The 24,599-nt window shown below is 41.7% G+C and overlaps 1 protein-coding gene across 1 annotated transcript; it reads right to left on the reverse strand.

Moving 5' to 3' along the window:
• Window positions 1–1,038: 1,038 nt before the first annotated feature.
• Window positions 1,039–20,219, reverse strand: tmem240a (transmembrane protein 240a). The gene is made up of 4 exons (XM_024384556.2): window positions 19,659–20,219; window positions 19,132–19,238; window positions 13,960–14,168; window positions 1,039–2,139 (listed from the first exon to the last, which is right to left on the reverse strand). The coding sequence occupies exons 1-4, from the start codon at window positions 19,713–19,715 to the stop codon at window positions 1,985–1,987; spliced, it is 528 nt and encodes a 175-aa protein (XP_024240324.1). The 5' UTR covers window positions 19,716–20,219; the 3' UTR covers window positions 1,039–1,984.
• Window positions 20,220–24,599: the final 4,380 nt, after the last annotated feature.

The raw sequence follows: 24,599 nt of genomic DNA on the forward strand, positions 1-24,599 counted from the left end.
TCTTACAAATGTACCTTGTTTATATCCTATCCTAGTTAACAGGGATGGGTGAAGGGATGGATGCTGAATAGTAAGGTTCCTGGGAATGCTTTTTCCCCATACATACACTCCCCTATGTAATTATTTAGTGAAGCTTTACATTTTGCTGAATTGTCTCTATACTCAGGATTTTGGATTGATCAAATGTTTTATATGAGGCACCAATACAGTATGTCACCTTTTATTTGAGGGTATTTTTATAAATATAATTTACTGTTTAGAAATGAAAACATTTTATGTATCTAGTTCCACCATTTGTGGCATAAGTATTTTTGACAAATTCACTTATAGTGTATTACATTTAGTCAAAGTTACAGAGGTGTAAATTTCATACCCCCCCAAAAAATGCTAAACTCCCTTGTTATTGGTAATAATGCAAGGTTAACATGTTTTGGGGACATGATCTTTGTGCATCTGTAACTTTCTCACTCATCACTACTCATGATTCATTCATGATTATCCGTAATGAATGTAGAAGTGTTCAGAAACATATTCTATTTTAATTTACAATAAAAGTGACTCCAAAAGGACACAATACATTATTTACCATTCATTTCTATTGGGCACAACATAATCCAAAACACAACCAAAACAAAATGCAAATGCATCCAACAAGTTTGTAAAGTCACAAGCTTGATTTAGTCATTGTGTGCTAGGAATATGGGACCAAGTACTAAACTTTTGACTAAATTGAACTAAGGGAATTGTCCAAATACTTATGACACCTTCAAATGGGGGGACCAGATACATTAAGTGCTTGAGTTTATAAACGGTAAAACAGATATGTATGAAAATACCCTCAAATAAAAGGTGTCATTCTGTACTGTCACCTCATATAAAACATTTGATCTCAAATTCAAAATGCTGGAGTATAGAACCAATTTAAAAGATTTAACTTCACTACTAAATAATTGTGTGTGGAAGCATATCTATTGAACAGTATATCTGCTGATGTTGAGGCAATGACACATTCAAACATTAGGGGTCACTGTTGTTTTTCAATGGCACTTTTAATAAAACAGACATTTTATCCTCACAACAGCAATGTCTGGACAGAGAGGGGAGGGGGACTAGGTGAAGGTTCCCGCTGCTGCTAGGCTGGTTGCTCCTGATAAGTATGAGGCAATTGGATGTAGCAAATTGGGAAGTGCTATTGGACACAGTATTGGGAAGACAAGGGAAGCACTGAACTGTCTCTCCGTCTTATATGGGCTGGCATCAATTTATTTTCTACCTTCTCATAAATAATAACACAGCGCAGAGAACCCTGACCACAAACGTATGCTCCCCTCCCCTTCTTATATTTACATGTAAATTAATACATTCATTTAATTCACAAAGTAACAAAGCTAATTAATCTGTGTTTTTAGCAGAAATCACACTCTTCAACCCCAGATGGCTGTCATCCTCATCTTCCCTACCCTCCGTTTATCCTCCCATACAGTCCATCAGCTCTACTCGTAACACTTGACTCATCACACTCACAAACAAACCCCCCCATACCCTGTGTTCCCACTTCCCCATATTTATTAGTATTTACAGAAGCAGCAATCTAATCTTTCCATCACAAAATCTTGAAAAACACCCCTTTCCATTTACCTCCCTCCCACTTTAGACAAAGACCCTCCCCATAGAGAAAAACCCACACTGTGGCACCCCATTCGTACTCCCCCCACTTTCTGGACACTGCCCGCATCGTACCCATGCCAAGTTTCAACAATGAACACAGAAAATGTGGACATAGACAAGATTTCAGTAGCGACTATCTTCTTCTTCTGCTCGAGTTTGGATTGGTTGGTGCTGACTTGTGTCAGGGTTGTCATAAGAAAGTCTCAGTGACAGGGGTGTTATGAACAGTGAGAGGGCAGTCTTCCAGGGTCTCTGAGGCAGCAGTTGGCCATGGGGCAGTTTGGGGGGGCTGGGATGGGGGATTCTTGTTTTAGAGTCAGAGGTGGCGTGGGCTGGGGTGGCCGTTGTGGTAGAGCTTCTGCTTGATGTGGACCATGTTGCCACTGGAGTCCTCCAGCTGTCTGAGCTGGGCTCGTCGACGCAGATCTCGAAGGTTGCAGAATGAGGGGAGCCATGACCAAGAAGGGGTGTCTGGTGGACAAGAGGAGAGAGGGAGGTTGTTATAGGAGGGTAGAAACTAGAGAAGAAAGATAAATGATTAGAACATTTATCTCATTGTGGGGTTAATAAGAGAATGGTAGTGCATTTGGTTAGGTATATTAGATGCCCAATACTGTATGTCCAAAACATCCTTGATGCTCCCACCAACCTAATTGTTGGTAGTACAATACATCAATCCTACATACTCATGTGTTGCCCATGTAACCGGTGTAAAATAGCTAGCTAGTTAGCAATGTGCACTAGTAGCGTTTCAATTGGTGTTGTCGCTCGCTCTGAGACCTTGAAGGAGTTGTTTCCCTTGCGCTGCAAGGGCTGTGGCTTTTGTGGAGAGCTAGGTAACGATGCCTTGAGCGTTATGGTTGTCGATGTGTGCAGAGGGTCCCTGGTTCAAGCCCAAAATGGGATGGTTGCAATACTGTTACACACACACATTAATATGCCAAATATAAAATGTTACATTACTATTCTGCCCTAACAAGCAAAAAGGCAGTAGCTGCTCATTTGGTCTAAAAGGAGTTAATGTCATTTTGCTACATTAAATACATGCTTAATCATGTGGACAAGTATCCTGCCTCTATTGTGTTGTGTTTTGAAGAAAATAGGGGTCATGTTAGCAGTAACTGCAGAAGGTTACTATGAAACCAAGGTAAATAAAAGCCATTTTTCTCAGTTCCATGCTATGAGCAGTTACTCCTTTTTTTGCCTGGTATGGCAGTATTACTCATACTGTATGTGGTATGTACACTATATATACAAGTATGTGGACACCCCTTTAAATAATGGATTTGGCTATTTCAGCTACACCCGTTGCTGACAGGTGTATAAAATCGAGGACACCGCCATGCAATCTCCATAGACAAACACTGTCAGTAGAACGGCCTTACAAAAGAGCTCAGTGACTTTCAACGTGGCACCATGTTAGAATACCAACTTTCCAACAGGTCATTTCGTCAAATTTCTGCCCTGCTAGAGCTGCCCCAGTCAACTGTAAGTGTATAGGAAATCACATTGCAAACTATCACCCTTAAGGAAATCATGAATGTCTCGGATATATTGGAATTAGTGGATATATGGAGGCTTAAATACCCTGAACCAGTGAGATATACATGGCGGAAGCTTTCAAGCTAGTCATCTTGATTACTTTCTTATGTCATTCTCTCTGGCACCAAAAGTTAAAGAAATGTTGATGGGGACAGAATGCAGTCGGATCATAATTTGGCATATATAGTACTCTTACAGAATTTCCACGTGTATGGAATATGGGGAAAAATGCACCAAATTAATTTTCAATCTTCAACATAGAAATGCTAACAAAAAAATGTATTGAAACCTGTTACAAATGATGGATTCACGCATGATTCACTGATTTATATTTTGAAAGAGGAAGTAAAGTACTTTAAGAATATGTTTTCAGCCTCCCGGGTGGCACAGTGGTTAAGGGCGCTGTACTGCAACGCCAGCTGTGCCACCAGAGACCCTGTGTTCGCGCCCAGGCTCTGTCGTAACCGGCCGCGACCAGGAGGGCTGTGGGGTGGTGCACAATTGGCATAGCGTTGTCTGGGTTAGGGAGGGTTTGGCAGGTAGGGATATCCTTGTCTCACCGCGCACCAGTGACTCCTGTGGCGGGCCGGGTGCAGTGCACGCTAACCAAGGTTGCCAGGTGCACAGTGTTTCCTCTGACACATTGGTGTGGCTGGCTTCTGGGTTGGATGCGCGCTGTGTTAAGAAGTAGTGCGGCTTGGTTGGGTTGTGTATCGGAGGATGCATGACTTTCAACCTTCGTCTCTCCCAATCCTGTACAGGAGTTGTAGCGATGAGACAAGATAGTAGCTACTAACAACAATTGGATACCATGAAAAAGGGGATAAAACAATTTAAAGACTATGTTTTCATTTCAGTCTCCTCCACCTCCACTAACTTTCCTATTAATAATGTAAAATTAACATCTGTACAGAAAGACTCACCAAATTGAAGGCCAAATTGCAGAGGAGGAACTTCTTGATGCAATTAAAGCTTTTAAGTCCAGGAAAACTCCAGGGCTGGATGGCATACCAGGGGAAGTATACCAAAAAAAATGTAGCATATTTTAACCACTCCTATATAAATGGTAGATTATCAGACACGCAACAAGAAGGTCTGATTTCATTATTACTGAAATAGGATCCAAGTGTTATATATAAAGATCCAGCTCATAAAAAAATTGGAGGCCTCTTACACTTCAGTGTTGTGATGCAAAAATTCTAGCTAAATGCTTGGCGCATAGAATTAAAAGGGTATTGTCAGATATCATTCATCCTAATCTGACAGGTTTTTTACATGGACGATATATTGGAGATAATGTAAGACAAGTACTGGAAACAATAGAATACTATTGTCACGCCCTGGTCTTAGTATTTTGTGTTTTCTTTATAATTTTGGTCAGGCCAGGGTGTGACATGGGTTTATTGTGGTGTGTTTTGTCTTGGGGTTTTGTTAGGTATTGGGTTTGTGGCTTAGTGGGGGTATCTAGCATAGTCTATGGCTGTCTGGAGTGGTTCTCAATCAGAGGCAGGTGTTTATCGTTGTCTCTGATTGGGAACCATATTTAGGCAGCCATATTCTTTGAGTGTTTCGTGGGTGATTGTTTCTGTCTTTGTGTTTGTTGTCACCAGATAGGCTGTTTAGGTTCTCTCACATTTATTGTTTTTTTTTGTTAGTTTATTCATGTATAGTTTTCTTCATTAAAAATCATGAATAACAATCACGCTGCATTTTGGTCCGCCTCTACTTCACCTAAAGAAAACCGTTACAACTATTACATATCGGGGAAACCAGGCCTGGTTTTAATAGCTGAATTTGAAAAGGCTTTTAAAGTACAACTGGATAAATGTATAGAATATTTCAATTTTGGAGAATCTCTTGTAAAATGGGTTAAAGTTATGTTTAAAATGGTAAATAATGGCTACATATCAGAAAGTTTTAAACTGTCAAGAGGAATAAAACAAGGTTGTCCACTATCGGGATATCTATTTAATATTATTATGTTAAAATGAGATCCAACAATAGTATTAGGGGTTAGAAACCCATGGATTAAAAACAAAAGTGTCATTGTACACTGATGATTCATGTTTTCTTTTAAAACCACAATTAGAATCTCTCCACAGCCTCCTAAAGGATCAAAATACTTTTGCTAACCTCTCTGGATTAAAAACAAATTATGATAAGTGTACTACAGTTGGAAGTTTACATACACTTAGGTTATAGTCATTAAAACTTGTTTTTAACCACTCCACAAATGTATTGCTGACAGCGTATAGTTATGCAAATCGGTTAGGACCTCTACTTTGTGCATGACACAGGTAATTTTCCCAACAATTGTTTACAGACAGATTATTTCACTTATAATTCATTGTATCACAATTCTAGTGGGTCAGAAGTTTACATACACTAAGTTATACTGTGCCTTAAAACAGCTTGGTAAATTCCAGAAAATGATGCCATGGCTTTCATAGCTTCTGATAGGCTAATTGACAAAATTTCAGTCAATTGGAGGTATACCTGTGGATGTATTTCAAGTCCTACCTTCAAACTCAGTGCCTCTTTGCTTGACATCATGGAAAAATCAAAAGAAATCAGCCAAGACCTCAGGAAAAATTGTTGACCTCCACAAGTCTGGTTCATCCTTGGGAGTAATTTACAAACACCTGAAGGTACCACATTTATCTGTACAAACAATAGTAGACACGTATAAACACCATGGGACCATGCAGCCCTCATATCGCTCAGGAAGGAGATGAGTTCTGTCTCCTAGAGATGAACATACTTTGGGGCGAAAAGTGCAAATCAATCTCAGAACAACAGCAAAGGACCTTGGAAAGATGCTGGAGGAAACAGGTACAAAAGTATCTATATCCACAGTAAAAACGAGTCCTATGTCGACATAACCTGAAAGGCTGCTCAGCACGGAAGAAGCCACTGCTCCAAAGCCGCCATAAAAAAGCCAGACTACGGTTTGCAACTGCACATGGGGACAAAGATCGTAGTTTTTGGAGAAATGTCCTCTGGTCTGATGAAACAAAAATAGAACTGTTTGGCCATAATGACCATCATTATGTTTGGAGGATATATGGGGATGCTTGCAAGCCGAAGAACACCATCCCAACCGTGAAGCACGGGGGTTGCATCATCATGTTGTGGGGGAGCATCATCATGTTGTGGGGGAGCTACACCTCACAAAATAGATGGCACCAGAGGAAGGAATATTATGTGGATATATTGAAGCAACACTTCAAGACATCAGTCAGGAATTTAAAGCTTGGTCTCAAATGGGTCTTCCAAATGGGCAATGACCCCAAGCACACTTCCAAAGTTGTGGCAAAATGGCTTAAGGACAACAAAGTCAAGGTATTGGAGTGGCCATAACAAAGCCCTGACCTCAATCCTATATAAAATTTGTGGGCAGAACTGAAAAAGCATGTGTGAGCAAGGAGGCCTACAGACCTGACTCAGTTACACCAGCTCTGTCTCGAGAAATGGGCCAAAATTCAAGCTGGCAGCTCAGGCTGCTCCATGCAGACTGGCAGCTCCATGCAGGCTGGCAGCTCCATGCAGGCTGGCAGCTCAGGCTGCTCCATGCAGGCTGGCAGCTCTGGCTGAGCTGAACAGGCAGGAGACTCCAGCAGCGCTGTAGAGGAGGAAGGCTCTGGCTGCGCTGAACAGGCGGGAGACTCCGGCAGCGCAGGAGAGGAGGAAAGCTCTGGCTGTGCTGAACAGGCGGGAGGCTCCGGCAGCGCTGAACAGGCGAGGCGCACTGAAAGCCTGGTGCGTGGTGCTGGCACTGGGTAGCGGACATGCACAGGAAGCCTGGTGCGGGGAGCTGCCACCGGAGGACTGGTGTGTGGAGGTGGCACTGGATAGACCGGACCGTGTAGGCGCACTGGAGCTCTTGAGCACCGAGCCTGCCCAACCTTACCTGGCTCGATGCCCACTCTAGCCCGGCCAATACGAAGAGCTGGTATGTACCGCACGGGGCTATGCACCCGCACTGGAGACACCATGCGCTCCACAGCATAACACGGTGCCTGCCCGGTCTCTTTAGCCCCCCGGTAAGCACAGGAAGTTAGCGCAGGTCTCCTACCTGGCGTAGCCATACTCCCTGTGAGCCCCCCCCCCAATACATTTTTGGGGCTGACTCTCGGGCTTCCATCCGCGTCGCCGTGCTGCCTCTTCATACCAGCGCCTCTCCGCTTTCGCCGCCTCCAGTTCTTCTTTGGGGTGTCGATATTCACCAGGCTGTGCCCAGGGTCCTTTTCCGTCCAATATTTCCTCCCAAGTCCAGAAGTCCTTTGATCGCTGCTTCTCACGATAAACAGGGGGAGTTGGCTCAGGTCTGAACCCTGACTCTGCCACACTCTCCCTGAGCCCCCCCCCAAGAAATTTTTGGAGCTGACTTTCGGGTTTCCTTGCCAACCGTGTTCCCTCGTATCGTCGGCTCCCATCTCCGGCTGCCTCTGCTCTCCTAAGTGCCTCCACCTGTTCCCATGGGAGGCGATCTCTTCCAGCCAGTATCTCCTCCCAAGTGTAACAACCTTTGCCATCCAAAACGTCTTCTCATGTCCATTTCTCCTTTCGCTGCTTCTGCTGTCGCTGCCTGTCACCACGCTGCTTGGTCCAGTTGTGGTGGGTGATTCTATAACGGCTTTCTTCCGTCGAAGGAGAGTCGGACCAAAATGCAGCGTGGTTAGTTCGATACATGTTTAATGAATGAATGAATAAACACGACAAAAACAAGAAACGGAACGTGAAAACCTATACAGCCTATCTAGTGAATACAAACACACTGAGACAGGAACAATCACCCACAAACACACAGTGAAACCCGGGCTACCTAAATATGGTTCCCAATCAGAGACAACGAGAATCACCTGACTCTGATTGAGAACCGCCTCAGGCAGCCATAGACTCTCCTAAACAACCCTACTAAGCCACAATCCCAAAACCTACGAAAAACCCCTATACATAAACACAACACAAAATAAACCCATGTCACAACCCTGGCCTGACCAAATAAATAAGAAAAACACAAAATACTAAGACCAGGGCGTGACAGACCGAAGTTAAACAATTTAAAGGCAATGCTACCAAATACTAATTGAGTGTATGTAAACTTCTGACCCACTGGGAATGTGATGAAAGAAATAAAAGCTGAAATCAATCATTCTCTCTACTATTATTCTGACATTTCACATTCTTAAAATAAAGTGGTGATCCTAACTGACCTAGGACAGGGATTTTTTACTCGGATTAAATGTCAGGAATTGTGAAAAACTGAGTTTAAATGTATTTGGCTAAGGTGTATGTAAACTTCCGATGAACCAGACTTGTGGAGGTCTACAATTTCTGTCTGTAAAGAACTATTGGAAAAATGACTTGTGTCATGCACAAAGTAGATGTCCTAACTGACTTGACAAAACTATAGTTTGTTACCAAGAAATTTGTGGAGTGGTTGAAAACTAGTTTTAATGACTCCATCCTAAGTGTATGTAAACTTCCGACTTCAACTGTATGTATATATGTGTATATGTATGAATGTTTATGTGTGTGTGTATATATATATATATACAGTATATATATTACATTGATGGAAGCAACAATCTATCCCCAATATTAAAGCTGATCCACCCCCTAACAAAATGAGAGAGAAAAACGAAAGAAAAAAAGCTGTAAGTACTGTTATTGTGAAGTGGAAACGTCTAGAAGCAAGAACAGCTCAGCCTCGAGCTGGCAGGCCACACTGGCTCACAGAATGGTCTGAAGCACGTAGCGCCCCCCCCCAAAAATGGTCTGTCTTTGGTTGCAACACTCACTACCGAGTTACAAATTTCCTCTGGAAGCAACGTCAGCACAAGAACTGTTCGTCAGGAGCTTCATGGAATAGATTTCCATGGCCGAGCAGCCTCACACAGGCCAAATATCACCATGCGCAATGCCAAGCGTTGGCTGGAGTGAAGTAAAGCTCGCCGCCATTGGACACAGTGGAAAAGGGTTCTTTGGAGTGATGAATCAAGCTTCACCATCTGGCAGCCTGACAGACGAATCTGGGTTTGGCAGATGCCAGGAGAACGTTACTTGCCCCAATTCATAGTGCCAACTGTAAAGTTTGGTAGAGGAGGAATAATGGTCTGGGGCTGTTTCTCATGGTTCGGGCTAGGCCCCTTAGTTCCAGTGAAGGGAAATCTAAACGCTACAGCATATAATGACATTCTGTACGATTCTGGGTTTCCAACTTTGTGGCAACAGTTTGGGGTAGACCCTTTGGTGTGGAAGAACTTGACTGGCCTGCACAGAGCCCTGACCTCAACCACATCAACCACACCATATTAATGCCTATGATTTTGGAATGAGACATTCGACGAGTAGGTGTCCACATACTTTTGGTCATGTTTGTGTATGTTTCAGTTTCTATATCCTGATATGCATGAATAAATAGCGATTTTTTAAAAATGATTTAGGATTTCTTTCACTAAGTATATGAGTGTGAGGTAGAATTTGTAGAAATGGAAGTGCAGGAATTTGTCTCTGTCAGGCTTAGTTGGCGAGGTGAGTCCCGCTGAGATGGCAGAGAAAGAAGACGGAAATCCCAAGGCAGCACACCCACTAGCACATGGCCCTGCTAGAGGCAGGGGAGAGGGGGGAGTACGGGGAGGCAGGTGGTGGGAAGTGGGGGTCGCTGGCCGGGAGGGAGGAGTGAGTTATTTATAGCTGTGAATGGGTATGCAATCCACAAGGACAGTTCAGAAGGGTATCCAAAGGAAAAGAGAGAACGATACAGGTTCTTCTCATTTGAATAAAAGGATGGAGAGATGGAGATGGAGTCAGGGGAAAAATGTAAATGGTAATATAATGCGGAAAATGGGGTGGGGTAGAAATGTTAAGGTCTTTCTACAGAGGGAGGGAAGGGGGGTCATTGTTATCCAAATCATAATTTACCTCTTTTGTTATCATATTTTCTTTCCTTATTTTGCTAAATAAAATGTCTTTCCACTGATGGTTTCATCACTGATGGTGCCAAAGAATATGAATCAGTTATTCATGAGAAATAGACAGTAAGGTCACCAAAAGGATGCTTTTTAAAGAAAATGGATATAAGGAGATTCAATAACTGAATGGAGAGCAGGAGACGCAGGGTCTACAGATGGAATTAGAAAAAGCTAAAGGAATCAGTGTGCACCTCAATGCAGTCTGTGTCAGTGTGGTGTGCATGTTCCTTCCTCACCCGCCATTCCAGCTGCTCTCACTCTATTTATAGCTCCCTAGGAGAGAGCAATGGTGTGTGTGTGTGTGTGTGGGGGGTTGACAGTATATCCACACCCCCCTACCTTCCCGCTTCATCAGCCTCACCTTCACTCCCCATCTCGGGGAGGCTAAACAAGTCTGACCCACAATCAATGTCACAGCCAAACACACCAGTGAAGGGGCATTCCCTCCGTTCACAAGGATTCCAGCACAAGAAAAGCCATGAGCCACCCCTCTACCTCGAGGGAAACATTTGAATGGAAAATCTGGGTGTATTTTTTTTATGTGGATGTTATGCACTGAATAGCAGATGGGTTGATTCTGTGCTGCAAATATGAAGCAGTTTTATCTTGACTAATACTTATAGAATCACAGAATCTAAGTCTGGCAATATTTGTATGCTTCACATCTCCAAATTCTTGTTTATCATAAATAAATAATAAGACACATCAAAAGAGTACGGCATCCCTACTTTTTAATGTAGTCTTTTCAAGACATACAATAATAGGGTTATTTAGTACCCCATCTTTGTGTGGTGGTTTCATATTAATCAGAGGTGATTAATTGGCCATCTCTTACTTTTACAGTGCCTTGCAAAAGTATTCATCCCCCTTGGCGTTTTTCCTATTTTTGTTGCATTACAACCTGTAATTTAAATGTATTTTTATTTGGATTTCATGTAATGGACATAAACAAAATAGTCCAAATTGGTGAAATGAAATGTAAAAAATAACTTGATTCAAAGAATTCTAAAAAATAAAAAAACGGAAGTGGGGCGTGCATATTCATTCACCCCCTTTGCTATGAAGCCCCTAAATAAGATCTGGTGCAACCAATTACCTTCAGAAGTCACATAATTAGTTAAATAAAGTCCACCTGTGTACAATCTAAGTGTCACACGATCTGTCACATGATCTTATTATATATACACCTGTTCTGAAAGGCCCCAGAGTCTGCAACACCACTAAGCAAGGGACACCACCAAGCAAGCGGCACCATGAAGACCAAGGAGCGCTCCAAACAAGTCAGGGGCAAAGAAGTGGAGAAGTACAGATCAGGGTCAGGTTATAAAAAAAATCTGAAATTTTGAACATCCCATGGAGCACCATTAAATCCATATTAAAACACTTAAAGAATATGGCACCACAACAAACCTGCCAAGAGAGGGCCGACCACCAAAATTAAACGGACCAGGCAAGGAGGGCATTCATCCGAGAGGCAACAAAGAGACCAAAGATAACCCTGAAGGAGCTGCAAAGCTCCACAGCGGAGATTGGAGAATCTGTCCATAGGACCACTTTAAGCACTCCACAGAGCTGGGCTTTATGCTAGAGTGGCCAGAAAAAAGCCATTGCTTAAAGAAAAAAATAAGCAAACCCATTTGGTTTTCGCCAAAGCCATGTGGGAGACTCCCCAAACATATGGAAGAAGGTACTCATCACCCAGAGAACACCATCCCCACAGTGAAGCATGGTGGTGGCAGCATCAAGATGTGGGTATGTTTTTCATCTGCAGGGACTGTGAAACTGGTCAGAATTGAAGGAACGATGGATGGCGCTAAATACAGGGAAATTCTTGAGGGAAACCTGTTTCTCTTAAAGAGATTTGAGACTGGAACGGAGGTTCACCTTCCAGCAGGACAATGACCCTAAGCATACTGCTAATGCAACACTTGAGTGGTTTAAGGGGAAACATTTAAATGTCTTGGAAGGGCCTAGTCAAAGCCCAGACCTCAATCCAATTGAGAATCTGTGGTGTGACTTAAAGATTGCTGTACACCAGCGGAACCCATCCAACTTGAAGGAGCTGGAGCAGTTTTGCCTTGAAGAATGGGCAAAAATCCCAGTGGCTAGATGTGCAAGCATATAGAGCCATACCCCAAGAGACTTGCAGCAGTAATTGCTGCAAAAGCTGTTTCTACAAAATATTGACTTTGGGGGGGGATGAATAGTTATGCACGCTCAAGTTTTCAGTTTTTTTTTGTCTTGTTTCTTGTTTGTTTCACAATAAAAAATATTTTGCATCTTCAAGGTGGTAGACATGTTGGGTAAATCAAATTATACAAACCCCCCAAAAAATCCATTTTAATTCCAGGTTGTAAGCCAACACAATAGGAAAAATGCCAAGGGGGTGAATACTTTTGCAAGCCACTGTATACTCACTAGACATTATGCCCCTCTATTTTCTGACCGTAACAGCAATTGAAATATCCAGGTCACATCACCTCTTTCAGCAATGTCTTATATCTAAAGGATCCAGGCCAGCTACAAAATATAGACCTGTTTTGACATTGAGAGCTGCACACGATAATGTGTAGCTGAAGCAACTGGATTATTCCAACACATTATAAGAACACTCCATTGGGCAAACGTTGGTTGAATCCACGATGTTTCCTTGTCATTTCAACCAAAAATGACGACGTTCAATCAATGTGGAAAACTGATTGGATTTGGAAAAAGTCATCAACGTAAGAGAATTTAGTCTTTTTTTCACTGAACTTTTAACCTAAATCCAATGACATGGTGAAAAAATGTTTTCACCTTAGTTGACAACTCAACCAAATGTAAATCAAAACTAGACGTTGAGCTGACGTCTGTGCCCAGTGGGACTGGACAAGTTATTGAATCAGGAGAAGAAGTATGGACAAGAAGTCCTCTAATATGTAATATGTTCACATTGGCATACACTCTCCCCCAGTAAGGTCTGGCTTGCTAGACTAAAATTGGTAAGAATTGAGACAGTTAATAATTATATGTCTTCCTGGTGTACAGACACATGCCCTCTGTGCTACGGGTAAGGAATCTTTGTTTCAGTGAATCAGTATGTACTGAACATATGACATCTGAGGGCAGCAATATTTCCACAGCATAATTAACATTACAGTTTCACTATGCCTACTTTACACACATATATATCCCCCCTCAACGGACACAAAGTAATCTTTTTCCAAATTCCTTCTCCCAGTTATACAGTAGTAATTACCTGTATAATGTCTTAATTCTAATTTATGACCACAACACACTGTATACAGTACTGAACAGTAAATATCCTGTGAGACAATACATTTAGTCTGGAATATACTTTCCCCTATGAATGCTTCTTTGAGTAAACAACTGAGTCCTTATGTCCTCAAGTTCTGTAAAGTTTCCCATAACCATCACTTATAGCCAGGTGTGTTGCGCCCACCCAAGAAAGCCTGGTTTCAATGAATGGTACAGTGGTCAATAGCAGCCTGTATGTCAATTCTGGGCATTTGCACACCCACGTTACATCCCCAAGAAAATATGCAGGAGAAACACTGATCAATATGGCAGTCGAAATATTAACACATACACCACATCACTCAACATCTCTCTTTTTGCAGACGTGGGAATCAACCAAACAATACTTCTGTCATCAGATGATTGAGAAATGTTTTTCTCATTCTGCTGCACATTTTGTCAACCTTGTTGACGTTCCAGTCAGTCCATATAGAACTTTTCCCAGTCAAACAGACCAAGTCTCTGGTTGACTCACCATAGTAGCGACTGGCTCTCCATGCCCTGACAGCACAGTGCAGCACTCCGTCCAGCCACAGCAGGAGCCAGCTGATACAGAATCCCAGCAGCAGCCCCAGCATCAGGTCCATCTCCTGCTTGGTCACGCTGTCACTCACAAAGTAGTTCTCCGACGAGTCCACCAGAGAATGGTCCCCATTGTACGGGATCACGTAGTGGACATGATGCCTGGAAGAGACAAAGCTGGAGGTTAGAAAGTGTTAGTGGTGGAGGGAAGAACAAGGAAAAGAGGGGATAGGGCAAGGGATGACAAATTAGGGGGTGTAGGTGATGAAATTGAATTCTCAACACTGATTTGGTACAAATGGGAGAATGCAAAGGCATGGAATACATGCTGAATTTACACAGTACAGTGCTGGTAAATAATAATTTCCAGAAAGGTGTGTAGCCTGTCTTCTGTAAATGATTACCATTACTTTTGTCACAGAGTGTTATCCAAGCCTAACATAACGATCTACCTAACGTGCCCCTCAAAGGCACATCTCATAAAATGACAACCTGAGGTTTACAAGCAGTAAAGGAATGACATTGGATGTGGCCTCAGGCCTGACTAGGTGTGCATCATCGCCAGGATGACGCCTCAACACCACATGCACTAAAAGTAGGCTTTCAAGATCAGGTGGCCTCTCATCAGACTGTCTATTCCATGAAATGTTTATACTGAGAGGATAAACATCTTAGGTAAAATTAGTAACTCTTATTGAAGAGCATTTTCAGGTCACTAAAAGACAAAGTGGCTGTGTGCCAAATGGCACCCTTTTCCCTACATAGTGCACTACTTTTGACCAGAGCCTGGAAGCAGACACTGTGTCACTCGCTTTCAATTGACTTAATTAAAGGCAATGACAACCAGTGTTGTATGCAGTTGTTGGGATCTAGTTTAGGACTCTATGTACTGTATTTCCCCAGGAACAGGAAGGTAACAAGCACAAGTATGAAAATATATAATTCATTCAAAGCTAGGAATATTGTGAGCATTGCACATTGAATATTGAGTATCAGAGGTTTTATCAATATTTAAAAATGACTTAAAATAAACCACAAAAAAATGCTGCTATGATAGACAGCGATAATGTTCACTGAAAAATATATTAATGCAATATGCAATAATTTAAATTTTACTGATTTACAGTTCATATAAGGAAATCAGTCAATTTAAATTAATTAATTAGGCCCTAATCTATGGATTTCACATGACTGGGCAGGGGCGCAGCCATGCCTGGGAGGACATAGGCCCACCCACTTGGGAGCCAGGCCCACCCACTGGGGAGCCAGGCCCAGCCAATCAGAATACATTTTTCCCCAAAAGCGCTTAATTACAGACAGAAATACTCCTTCATTTCATCATCTGTCCTGGTGGCTGGTCTCAGACAATCCCGCAGGTGAAGAAGCCAGATGTGGAGGTCCTGGGCTGGCGTGGTTACACGTGGTCTGTGGTTGTGAGGCCAGGTGGAAGTACTGCCAAATTCTCTAAAACAACGTTGGAGGTGGCTTATGGTAGAGAAATTAACATTCAATTCTCTGTGAACAGCTCTGGTAGACATTCTTGCAGTCAGCATACCAATTGCACACTCCCTCAAAACTTGAGCCATCTGTGGCATTGTGTTGTGCGACAAAACTGCACATTTTAGAGTGGCCTTTTATTGTCCCCATCACAAAGTGCACCTGTGTAATGATCATGCTGTTTAATCAGTTTCTTTACATGCCTATCAGGTGGATGGATTATCTTTGCAAAGGAGGAATGTTCACTGACAGGGATGTAAACTAATTTGTGCACAAATTTTGAGTAATACGTTTTTTTTTTGTGAGATCTTTTATTTCAGCACATAAAACATGGGACCAGCACTCCCATGTTGCGTTTATAATTTTGTATAATTTAAAAAAAAATGTTGGTCTAAAGGCATACAGGCCTAATATAGCACATTACTGAACATTAACTATGAGGAAATCTTGAAATGAGAGGGAGTGAGAGAGAGGCCCTCTCAAAAGTTTGGCCAATATTATTGTATGATGATCTTAGTAACACTTCATGACCCATTACTAATCTTACTAACACTTCATGAACCATTTCTCAGGTTGTTAGACTGTAGGCAGTCAAAACAAAGGAGCAGTATTCATACAGGGCCAAGAGCAGATTTTCTTCTCTTCTGTGAATGTTAGTTAAGTGAACAATTTGTTTCAGATTCTGCACTGAACAACAATGACCCAACATGTACAGAAAGCTACAATATATACAGTGCCTTGCAAAAGTATTCACCCCCTTGGCGTTTTTCCTATTTTGTTGCATTAGAACCTGTAATTTAAATGTATTTTTTTGTATTTCATGTAATGGACATACACAAAATAGTCCAAATTGGTGAAATTAAATTTAAAAAATAACTTGTTTCAATAAATAAATAAATAAATAAACGGAAAAGTGGTGCGTGCACATGTATTCACACCCTTTGCTATGAAGCCACTAAATAAGATCTGGTGCAACCAATTACCTTCAGAAGTCACTTAATTAGTTAAATAAAGTCCACCTGTGTGCAATCTAAGTGTCACATGATCTGTCACATGATCTCAATATATATACACCTATTCTGAAAGGCCCCAGAGTCTGCAACAACACTAAGCAAGGGGCACCACGAAGACCAAGGAGCTCTCCAAACAGGTCAGAGACAAAGTTGTGGAGAAGTACAGATCAGGGTTGGGTTATAAAAAAATATCATAAACTTTGAACATCCCACGGAGAACCATTAAATCCATTATTTAAAAAATTGAAAGAATATGGCACCACAACAAACCTGCCAAGAGAGGGCTGCCCACCAAAACTCACAGCCCAGGCAAGGAGGGCATTAATCAGAGAGGCAACAAAGAGACCAAAGATACTCCACAGCGGAGATTGGAGTATCTGTCCATAGGACCACTTTAAGCCGTACACTCCACAGAGCTGGGCTTTAAGGAAGAGTGGCCAGAAAAAAAGCCATTGCTTAAAGAAAAAAATAAGCAAACCCATTTGTTGTTTGCCAAAAGCCATGTGGGAGACTCCCCAAACATATGGAAGAAGGTACTCTGGTTAGATGAGACTAAATTTGAGCTGTTTAGCCATCAAGGAAAATGCTATGTCTGGCGCAAACCCAACACCTCTCATCACCCCGAGAACACCATGCCCACAGTAAAGCATGGTGGTGGCAGCATCATGCTGTGGGTATGTTTTTCATCTTCAGGGAGAAGGAAACTGGTCAGAATTGAAGACATTATGGATGGCGCTAAATACAGGGAATTCCTGAGAGAAACATGTTTCAGTCTTCAAGAGATTTGAGACTGGGACGGAGGTTCACCTTCCAGCAGGACAATGACCCTAAGCATACTGCTAAAGCAACACTCGAGTGGTTTAAGGGGAAACATTTAAATGTCTTGGAAGGGCCTAGTCAAAGCCCAGACCTCAATCCAATTGAGAATCTGTGGTGTGACTTAAAGATTGCGGAACCCATCCAACTTGTAGGAGCTGGAGTAGTTTTGCCTTGAAGAATGGGCAAAAATCCCAGTGGCTAGACGTGCCAAGCATATAGAGACATACCCCAAGAGACTTGCAACTGTAATTGCTGCTAAAGGTGGTTCTAGTGAATAGTTATGCTCAAGTTTTCTGTTTTTTTGTCTTGTTTCTTGTTTGTTTCACAATAAAAATGTTTTGCATCTTCAAAGTGGTAGGCATGTTGTGTAAGTCAAATGATACAACCTCCCCCCAAAAAATAAATTTTAATTCCAGGTTGTAAGGCAACAAAATAGGAAAAATGCCAAGGGGGGTGAATACTTTCGCAAGCCACTGTAGTTGTTCAGACTCAGGCCTAAACTTGCCTTTATCCATGGCTTAATATTCTAATGAATTACAGTACCAGTCAAAAGTTTGAACACACCTACTGATTCAAGGGTTTTTCTTTATTTTTTCTATTTTCAAAATTGTAGAATAATAGTGAAGACATCAAAACTATGAAATAACACATGGAATCATGTAGTAACCAAAAAAGTGTTAAACAAATCAAAATATATATTTTATTCTTTCACGTAGCCACCCTTTGCCTTGATGACAGCTTTACACACTCTTGGCATACTTGCCTAGGAACTTACTTTGTTAAGTTCATAGGACTGAAAATGAACGAATTCAACAACCCCATGTCACTAACAAATACAGTCATGGTTGGTTACGCTACAATTTAATCGAAAAGGCACACTGGGAAATTATTGGAGGCGTGGCTTAGTGGGGGCATTCAATTTAAGTATACCTTACTAAAAATAAATGCATGTTTTATTGTATTTCTCATAGTACTGCTCACTTCAGCTATTTAAGTTTCTTAACAACATTTAGGTGATCGTTTTCCTCAAAATGTTTGAGTAGAACTTGAATTTAGAAAGATTTTGCAGTGTTGCAAGGAGTCTCTACCAGCAATTGTGAAAATGTGAGGCCACATATAACATTTACACGTCTAATCACAACAGCAATATGATACCTGGCCTAATCACCATTCAACTATAGTTATTTTATGTTTCATTCCATTTTCAGCCTTCATAACATGGGTTATCAATAATAGATCACTGTATACCTATATATTATAATTCTCACAACTGATTCAATATAGGTAGGCCTAATGTCCATTCTCCAAAAACATTTCCTCCTAAAAATATGGTAATATTGCAAATGCAAAACAGCACGAGAACGATCATTGAGAGCTGTCTTCGTTTAAAATGATTCCTTAGCCCATTCCTCATAAATCATAACATACTTTATTTATGGCTCAACCACCTTCGTATGCAGTAAAAGACAAATCACTGAATATAGGCTTGAAAACACCGTCACAACCTAGGCATCACAAACATGAGGCTGTAGCCTACCATCAGACACACATATACCTCGAATAAAACCACAGTCGACATCAATTAGGCACATTTTCAAGAGATTATGCATGGAGCAGGTTGGGATGCTTATTAAAACCAACAGTTCAGCAGGAGAAATCATTCGAGAGGCCTATTGAGGGATTATGATTAGACGAGAAAAATAGCAGCCTTCTTGACTCTGTTAGGCGACCCTTTCATTGCAGATGCAGCACATTGTAGCTATCCAAATGAATCAATATATTATATTGTTTTTTACCTTCCACAGTTGCAATGACAGACGCGGTCTTCCCCTCGTAAATGCGGTAAGATGTAGTTGTGAAAGCGATCCAATAGTGCGTTCATGTCCATTAAACAGGCTATCGCCTGCAAAGAACCAAAAGAGTCAACTGGGACACAATAACTATTCCCAACACAGCAGCACCATTATATGACTTGCATTAAGCTAAAGTCCATATAAGAGAAAATAGAAAAATCCATTGGAAACCCACCTTGCAATCATTTGCGAGGGAAAACTCCCTCGCTCTTATTAAATGGTATTTAGATGATTTATTCGTGATAGCCATGTAATTGTTGGCAGACTATGTGTAGCCTACTTCCTCAAGTCTATATGCATTTAACCATAATTATTTTCAGTGTCCTTATATAAAATGTGCTCTGTAGTTGTAATATCTAGCCTATAACTACATTATTCATTATTATAGGCTACACAAGTAAAAACATATATATCATTGCTGTAGGCGTTAAACACACATGCGGGGTGCAAAAAAAAAGTGGATCTCTTACCATTACAACTGAAGCGCCAAGAATCATAAAAATCATGGTGGTTGTGATCATATGCATCAAAACTTCCAAACTCGCCGCTGTTCTCTAGCCTTCTCTACCCGCCGCACTGCAAACGCTGGGCTTTAGGCGCTCTGTCCCGGGAGGAGACGGTCATTGAGGCGCCCTTACTGTACCTGACTCTCCGTCCCTCCAAACTCGCCAGGTTGGAGTGCAATTACCCAGTGCACAGGGGATGAGATCGCCCAGTCTCCCTCAGTACCCCCTTTGACACACGCACTCACGGTCTTCACAGTCTACACCCCATCCAGTGATGCGTCGATTCGATGACGCGGACCGGGTCGTGGACTGTTCGGTGCCGCGGTTGCTGTGGCGGGAACGGCGAAAATTGGGTGCTGGTGGAGAGGGTGTCCTAGCCTGACTACAAATGCAATGATGTTCTTTTCCCGGAAGGCCAGGTACCGTTCTCATTCAAAAAAATCTCAGCAAACAGGAGAAAGGGTGATCCGGTCGCCTCATGGGGATGTCCCTGGCTACTGCCCCCCCCCCTCCTCCCTCCCACCACCACCACCACCACCTTTCGTCCAAGACAGCAGGTTATTCCCGTCTGTCTTATCAATTAGTTAATTTATTAATTGTCAATATATACGGTTCTCAATCGATGGGAGCATTTAATTAATCTATCACTCAGATTATTCATATTTATTGCGATTGCGCGTTTTGGGCTACAGTCGTTGTCTTCTACCATGTAAATGGCTTGATAACATCGATGTCAAGCCAAATCGAGATGTAGATCAAGTCGGAACCAGACCCACCCTATCCTCAGTCCAGTAAAGATCAGGCAACGGCAGCTGCATCAACGCCCGGGGCCAGACACGCATGATTATCCCATCTTGTTTTAGCTATCGCAGTCAGGAGCATCCACCACCATCCCTTTGCGAGCGCGTGTGTGTGTGTGTGTGTGTGTGTGTGTGTGAGTGAGAGAGAGAGAGAGAGAGAGAGAGAGAGAGAGAGAGAGAGAGAGAGAGAGATAGATAGATAGATAGATAGATAGATAGATAGATAGATAGATAGATAGATAGATAGATAGATAGATAGATAGATAGATAGATAGATAGATAGATAGATAGATAGATAGATAGATAGATAGATAGATAGATAGATAGATAGATAGATAGATAGATAGATAGATAGATAGATAGATAGATAGATAGAGGGGGGAGAGAGAATGACGGAAGGATGGACAGAAGGAAGGAAGGAAGGAAGGAAGGAAGGAAGGAAGGAAGGAAGGAAGGAGAGAAAGAGGGCGATTCTGTGCCCCCCTATGGCATTTTACTCTGTGAAACACTCAGAGACATTCAAGCAAATAATTCCAAGAATATTCGCGATGGTTTAACCTCTATACCGTTCCTCCAGAGGCGTCACCAGCTTTACTGATCACCCCCTCCCCTTCGATCTACCACGGTCTCTCTAGTCTCTACCCTCTCCATCGTTGCAGTTCATTTTCGGATTCTACGCCATTTCGCCGGGCTGAATTTCTGGCTGGCACTGTATGCTATGGTACATTATTGGACTCTACGCATATATACTCGTATTGTATTAGCCATTCACTAGATCTATTGATGTATTAGTTGAAATCAATACGAATTGCATTTCCTAATAGCCAAGTCTGTTGTGGATGAGCGTACTTTCCCCGTTAAAAGCAAGACAGATGTCCTTAAAATAACTCTCATTCACTTCCCAGGAGCTCCATTCATTCAGACCCAACCGAAATCCACTAAATGTGTAACAACAACCCGAGGACAAATGTCACAATATTTAGGCTAAATCCCAAATGTCTTTAGCACTACTTAGCAGGCTACTTTTATAGCGTAAACGTCAAAGCAATTGAAAATCAAACACGGCTACCCGTTGTTCGATTCTGGACAAAATCTCAAGGACGTCCCGTTAACTGTTAGAAGATCAACTTTATTTACACAAAGTAGAAACACTCACATTTGAGCTTCAATAGTCATAGCTGTACGTTCTTCAACGATCAAAATTAGCCATGAGGCTAGTCTCATACTGAACTTGAATATTAGCCTGCCACTCTCCCTTTGTGTTGTGCTACTAGGCTGCTATCAGTTCAGGACCATGGAGAGCACCATTATTAACGGGTTTCTCCCAACACAGTTCGGGACCATGGAAATCGATGCTGCCAATGGCTTTCTCCCTCTTTGTCTCTAAATACTATGTACTAGTCTTTGAATATATTTACTTTGTTTATCATGTTGTTCTACCATGGCCACAAAAATGAATAATAGCCTATGTATTTCAAAAGAAAAAACAAATTCAAAATGGCCACAAAAATGAATAATAGCCTATGTATTTCAAAAGAAAAAACAAATTCAAAATGGCCACAAAAATGAATAATAGCCTATGTATTTCAAAAGAAAAAACAAATTCAAAACTTTTCCTCAATGATATGCAATGCCACCTCTAGTCTTTTGGTGGCCCTAAGCGTGATTCGGTCGGGGCTCCTGACCTCACCGGCAAAACGTTTCAGCAATTATTCACATTTTGCCATGGGGCAGAGAACATTTTGTACTTTTAAAGCTATTTTCCTGCAATTCTACACATTTTGCCAGGGGGTGGTGGGAAACTCTTGCAGTTTAAGGTCTAGAAAGCTGGCTAAACTATCTTACTTAGAAATCCATTTTTTTTAGCTGACATAGGCTATTTGAGTAACTGACATAAGAGGTAACTGTTGATGCACTACCAAATTTCTAAATTCCACTTTGTGCATTTTAATTTTCTAACTCTCAGCAGTAAGTTGATATCTCGATTGAGTTTCTAATATTTTTATTTAACCTTTATTTAACCTAATTTTGCACGCCCAATTTTTCAGTTTTTGATTTGTTAAAAAAGTTTGAAATATCCAATAAATGTCGTTCCACTTCATGATTGTGTCCCACTTGTTGTTGATTCTTCACAAAAAAATACAGTTTTATATCTTTATGTTTGAAGCCTGAAATGTGGCAAAAGGTCGCAAAGTTCAAGGGGGCCGAATACTTTCGCAAGGCACTGTATATATACACAGTGCATTCAGATAGTATTCAGACCCCTTCACTTATTCTCCATTTTGTTACGTTACAGCCTTATTCTAACATTTATTAAACACACATTTTTCTTATCAATCTACACACAATACTCCATAATGACCTTGCAAAAAACAGGTTTTTAAGAAATTTTTGCATATCTATTCAAAATAAAAAACTGAAAAAATTGACATATGTATTCAGACCCTTTGCTATGAGATGCAAAATTGAGCTCAGGTGCATCCTGTTTCAATTGATCACCCTTGTGATGTTTCTACAATTGATTGGAGATTTGGAAAGGCACACACCGGTCTACACAAGGTCTCACAGTGCATGTCAGAGCAAAAAACAAGCCATGGGGTCGAAGGAAGAGCTCCAAGACAGGATTGTGTCGAGCCACAGATATGGGGAAAAGTAGAAAAAAATGTCTGCAGCATTGAAGGTCCCCAAGAACACAGTGGCCTCATCATTCTTAAATGGAAGAAGTTTGGAACCACTGGCAAAACTGAGCAAGCGGGGGAGAAGGTGACAAGAACCCACAGAAGGTGACAATTGGTCAGGGAGGTGACCAAGAACTCGATAAACACTCTGACAGAGCTCTAGAGTTACTCTGTGGAGATGGGAGAATCTTCCAGAAGGACAACCATCCTAGCAGGACTCCACCAAACAGGCCTTTATGGTAGAGTGGCCAGATGGAAGCCACTCCTCTGTAAAAGCCACATGACACCCCGCTTGGAGTTTGCCAAAGGGCACCTGAAGACTCTCATACCATGAAAAGCAAGATTCTCTGGTCTGATGAAACCAAGATTGAACTCCTTGGCCTGAATGCCAAGTGTCACGTCTAGAGAAAACCTGGCACCATCCCTACGGTGAAGCATGGTGGTGGAAGCACTATGCTGTGGGGATATTTTTCAGCGGCAGGGATTGGAAGACTAGTCAGGATCAAGGCAAAGATGAAATTAGCAAAGTACAGAGAGATCCTTGATGAAAACCATCTCCAGGAACTCAGACTGGGGCGAAGGTTCACCTTCCAACAGGACAACAACCCTAAGCACACAGCCAAGACAACGCAGGAGTGGCTCGGGACAAGTCTCTAAATGTCCTTGAGTGGCCCAGCCAGGGCCTTGAACCCGATCGAACATCTCTGGAGAGTCCTGAAAATAGCTGTGCAGCAACGTTCCCCATTGTTAAGGGATTTTTATCAATAATGACTCAATTATGTATACATTTCAATCAGGACTGACTAATCAGAATACTATTATGTTACTGTATAGATGTATGAATTTTATTTTAATCCTAGTACTGAATATAATGTGTGTAATTATAATCAAGAATCAGAACAAAGACTGTCTGTTCCTTGGTAGAAACGAATTAACTTATCGTCAGACTGGCTAGAATGCGTATCTACACAGGCAGACCTTGGCCTGGTCGTAAATTATCTAAACCAGTGGGGACGGTGTAGGAAGGCTTGTGAACTATACTGCCATTGTATCAGAATGGAGGAGGGACGGACAGTTTAAAACCGATGACGTCATTTTCAGTTTATAACCTGTTGTAAATTGTATCATGTTCAGTACTCTCGAGAATAACCGCTATTGCTTGATTTTTGAGACTGGTCTCTGCCCATTTTATGCAAATAAGTATCTTACAAATCCTTAGAAATGGGCTGAGTGTATTAACTGAATTGGTTAATAAACATATAGGAATTAAATTCCTCTAACACCCATCCAACCTGACAGGCCTTGAGAGGATCTGCAGAGAGGAAGGGGAGAAATTCCCCAAATACAGGTCTGCCAAGCTTGAAGTGCCATACCCAAGAAGACTCAATGCTGTAATCGCTGCCAAAGGTGCTTCAACAAAGTACTGA

This window comes from Oncorhynchus tshawytscha, linkage group LG22 (genome assembly GCF_018296145.1).
Source record: "Oncorhynchus tshawytscha isolate Ot180627B linkage group LG22, Otsh_v2.0, whole genome shotgun sequence".
NCBI lineage: Eukaryota > Metazoa > Chordata > Actinopteri > Salmoniformes > Salmonidae > Oncorhynchus > Oncorhynchus tshawytscha.

Coding starts and splice junctions, on each gene's coding strand:
- tmem240a (XM_024384556.2), bottom strand. CDS start 19,715: ATGCATATGATCACAACCACCATGATTTTTATGATTCTTGGCGCTTCA. Junction 19,239..19,658: donor TTGGCGCTTCAGTTGTAATG/GTAAGAGATCCA, acceptor GGTTCTTTGCAG/GCGATAGCCTGTTTAATGGA. Junction 2,140..13,959: donor GAGAGCCAGTCGCTACTATG/GTGAGTCAACCA, acceptor CTTGTCCACCAG/ACACCCCTTCTTGGTCATGG.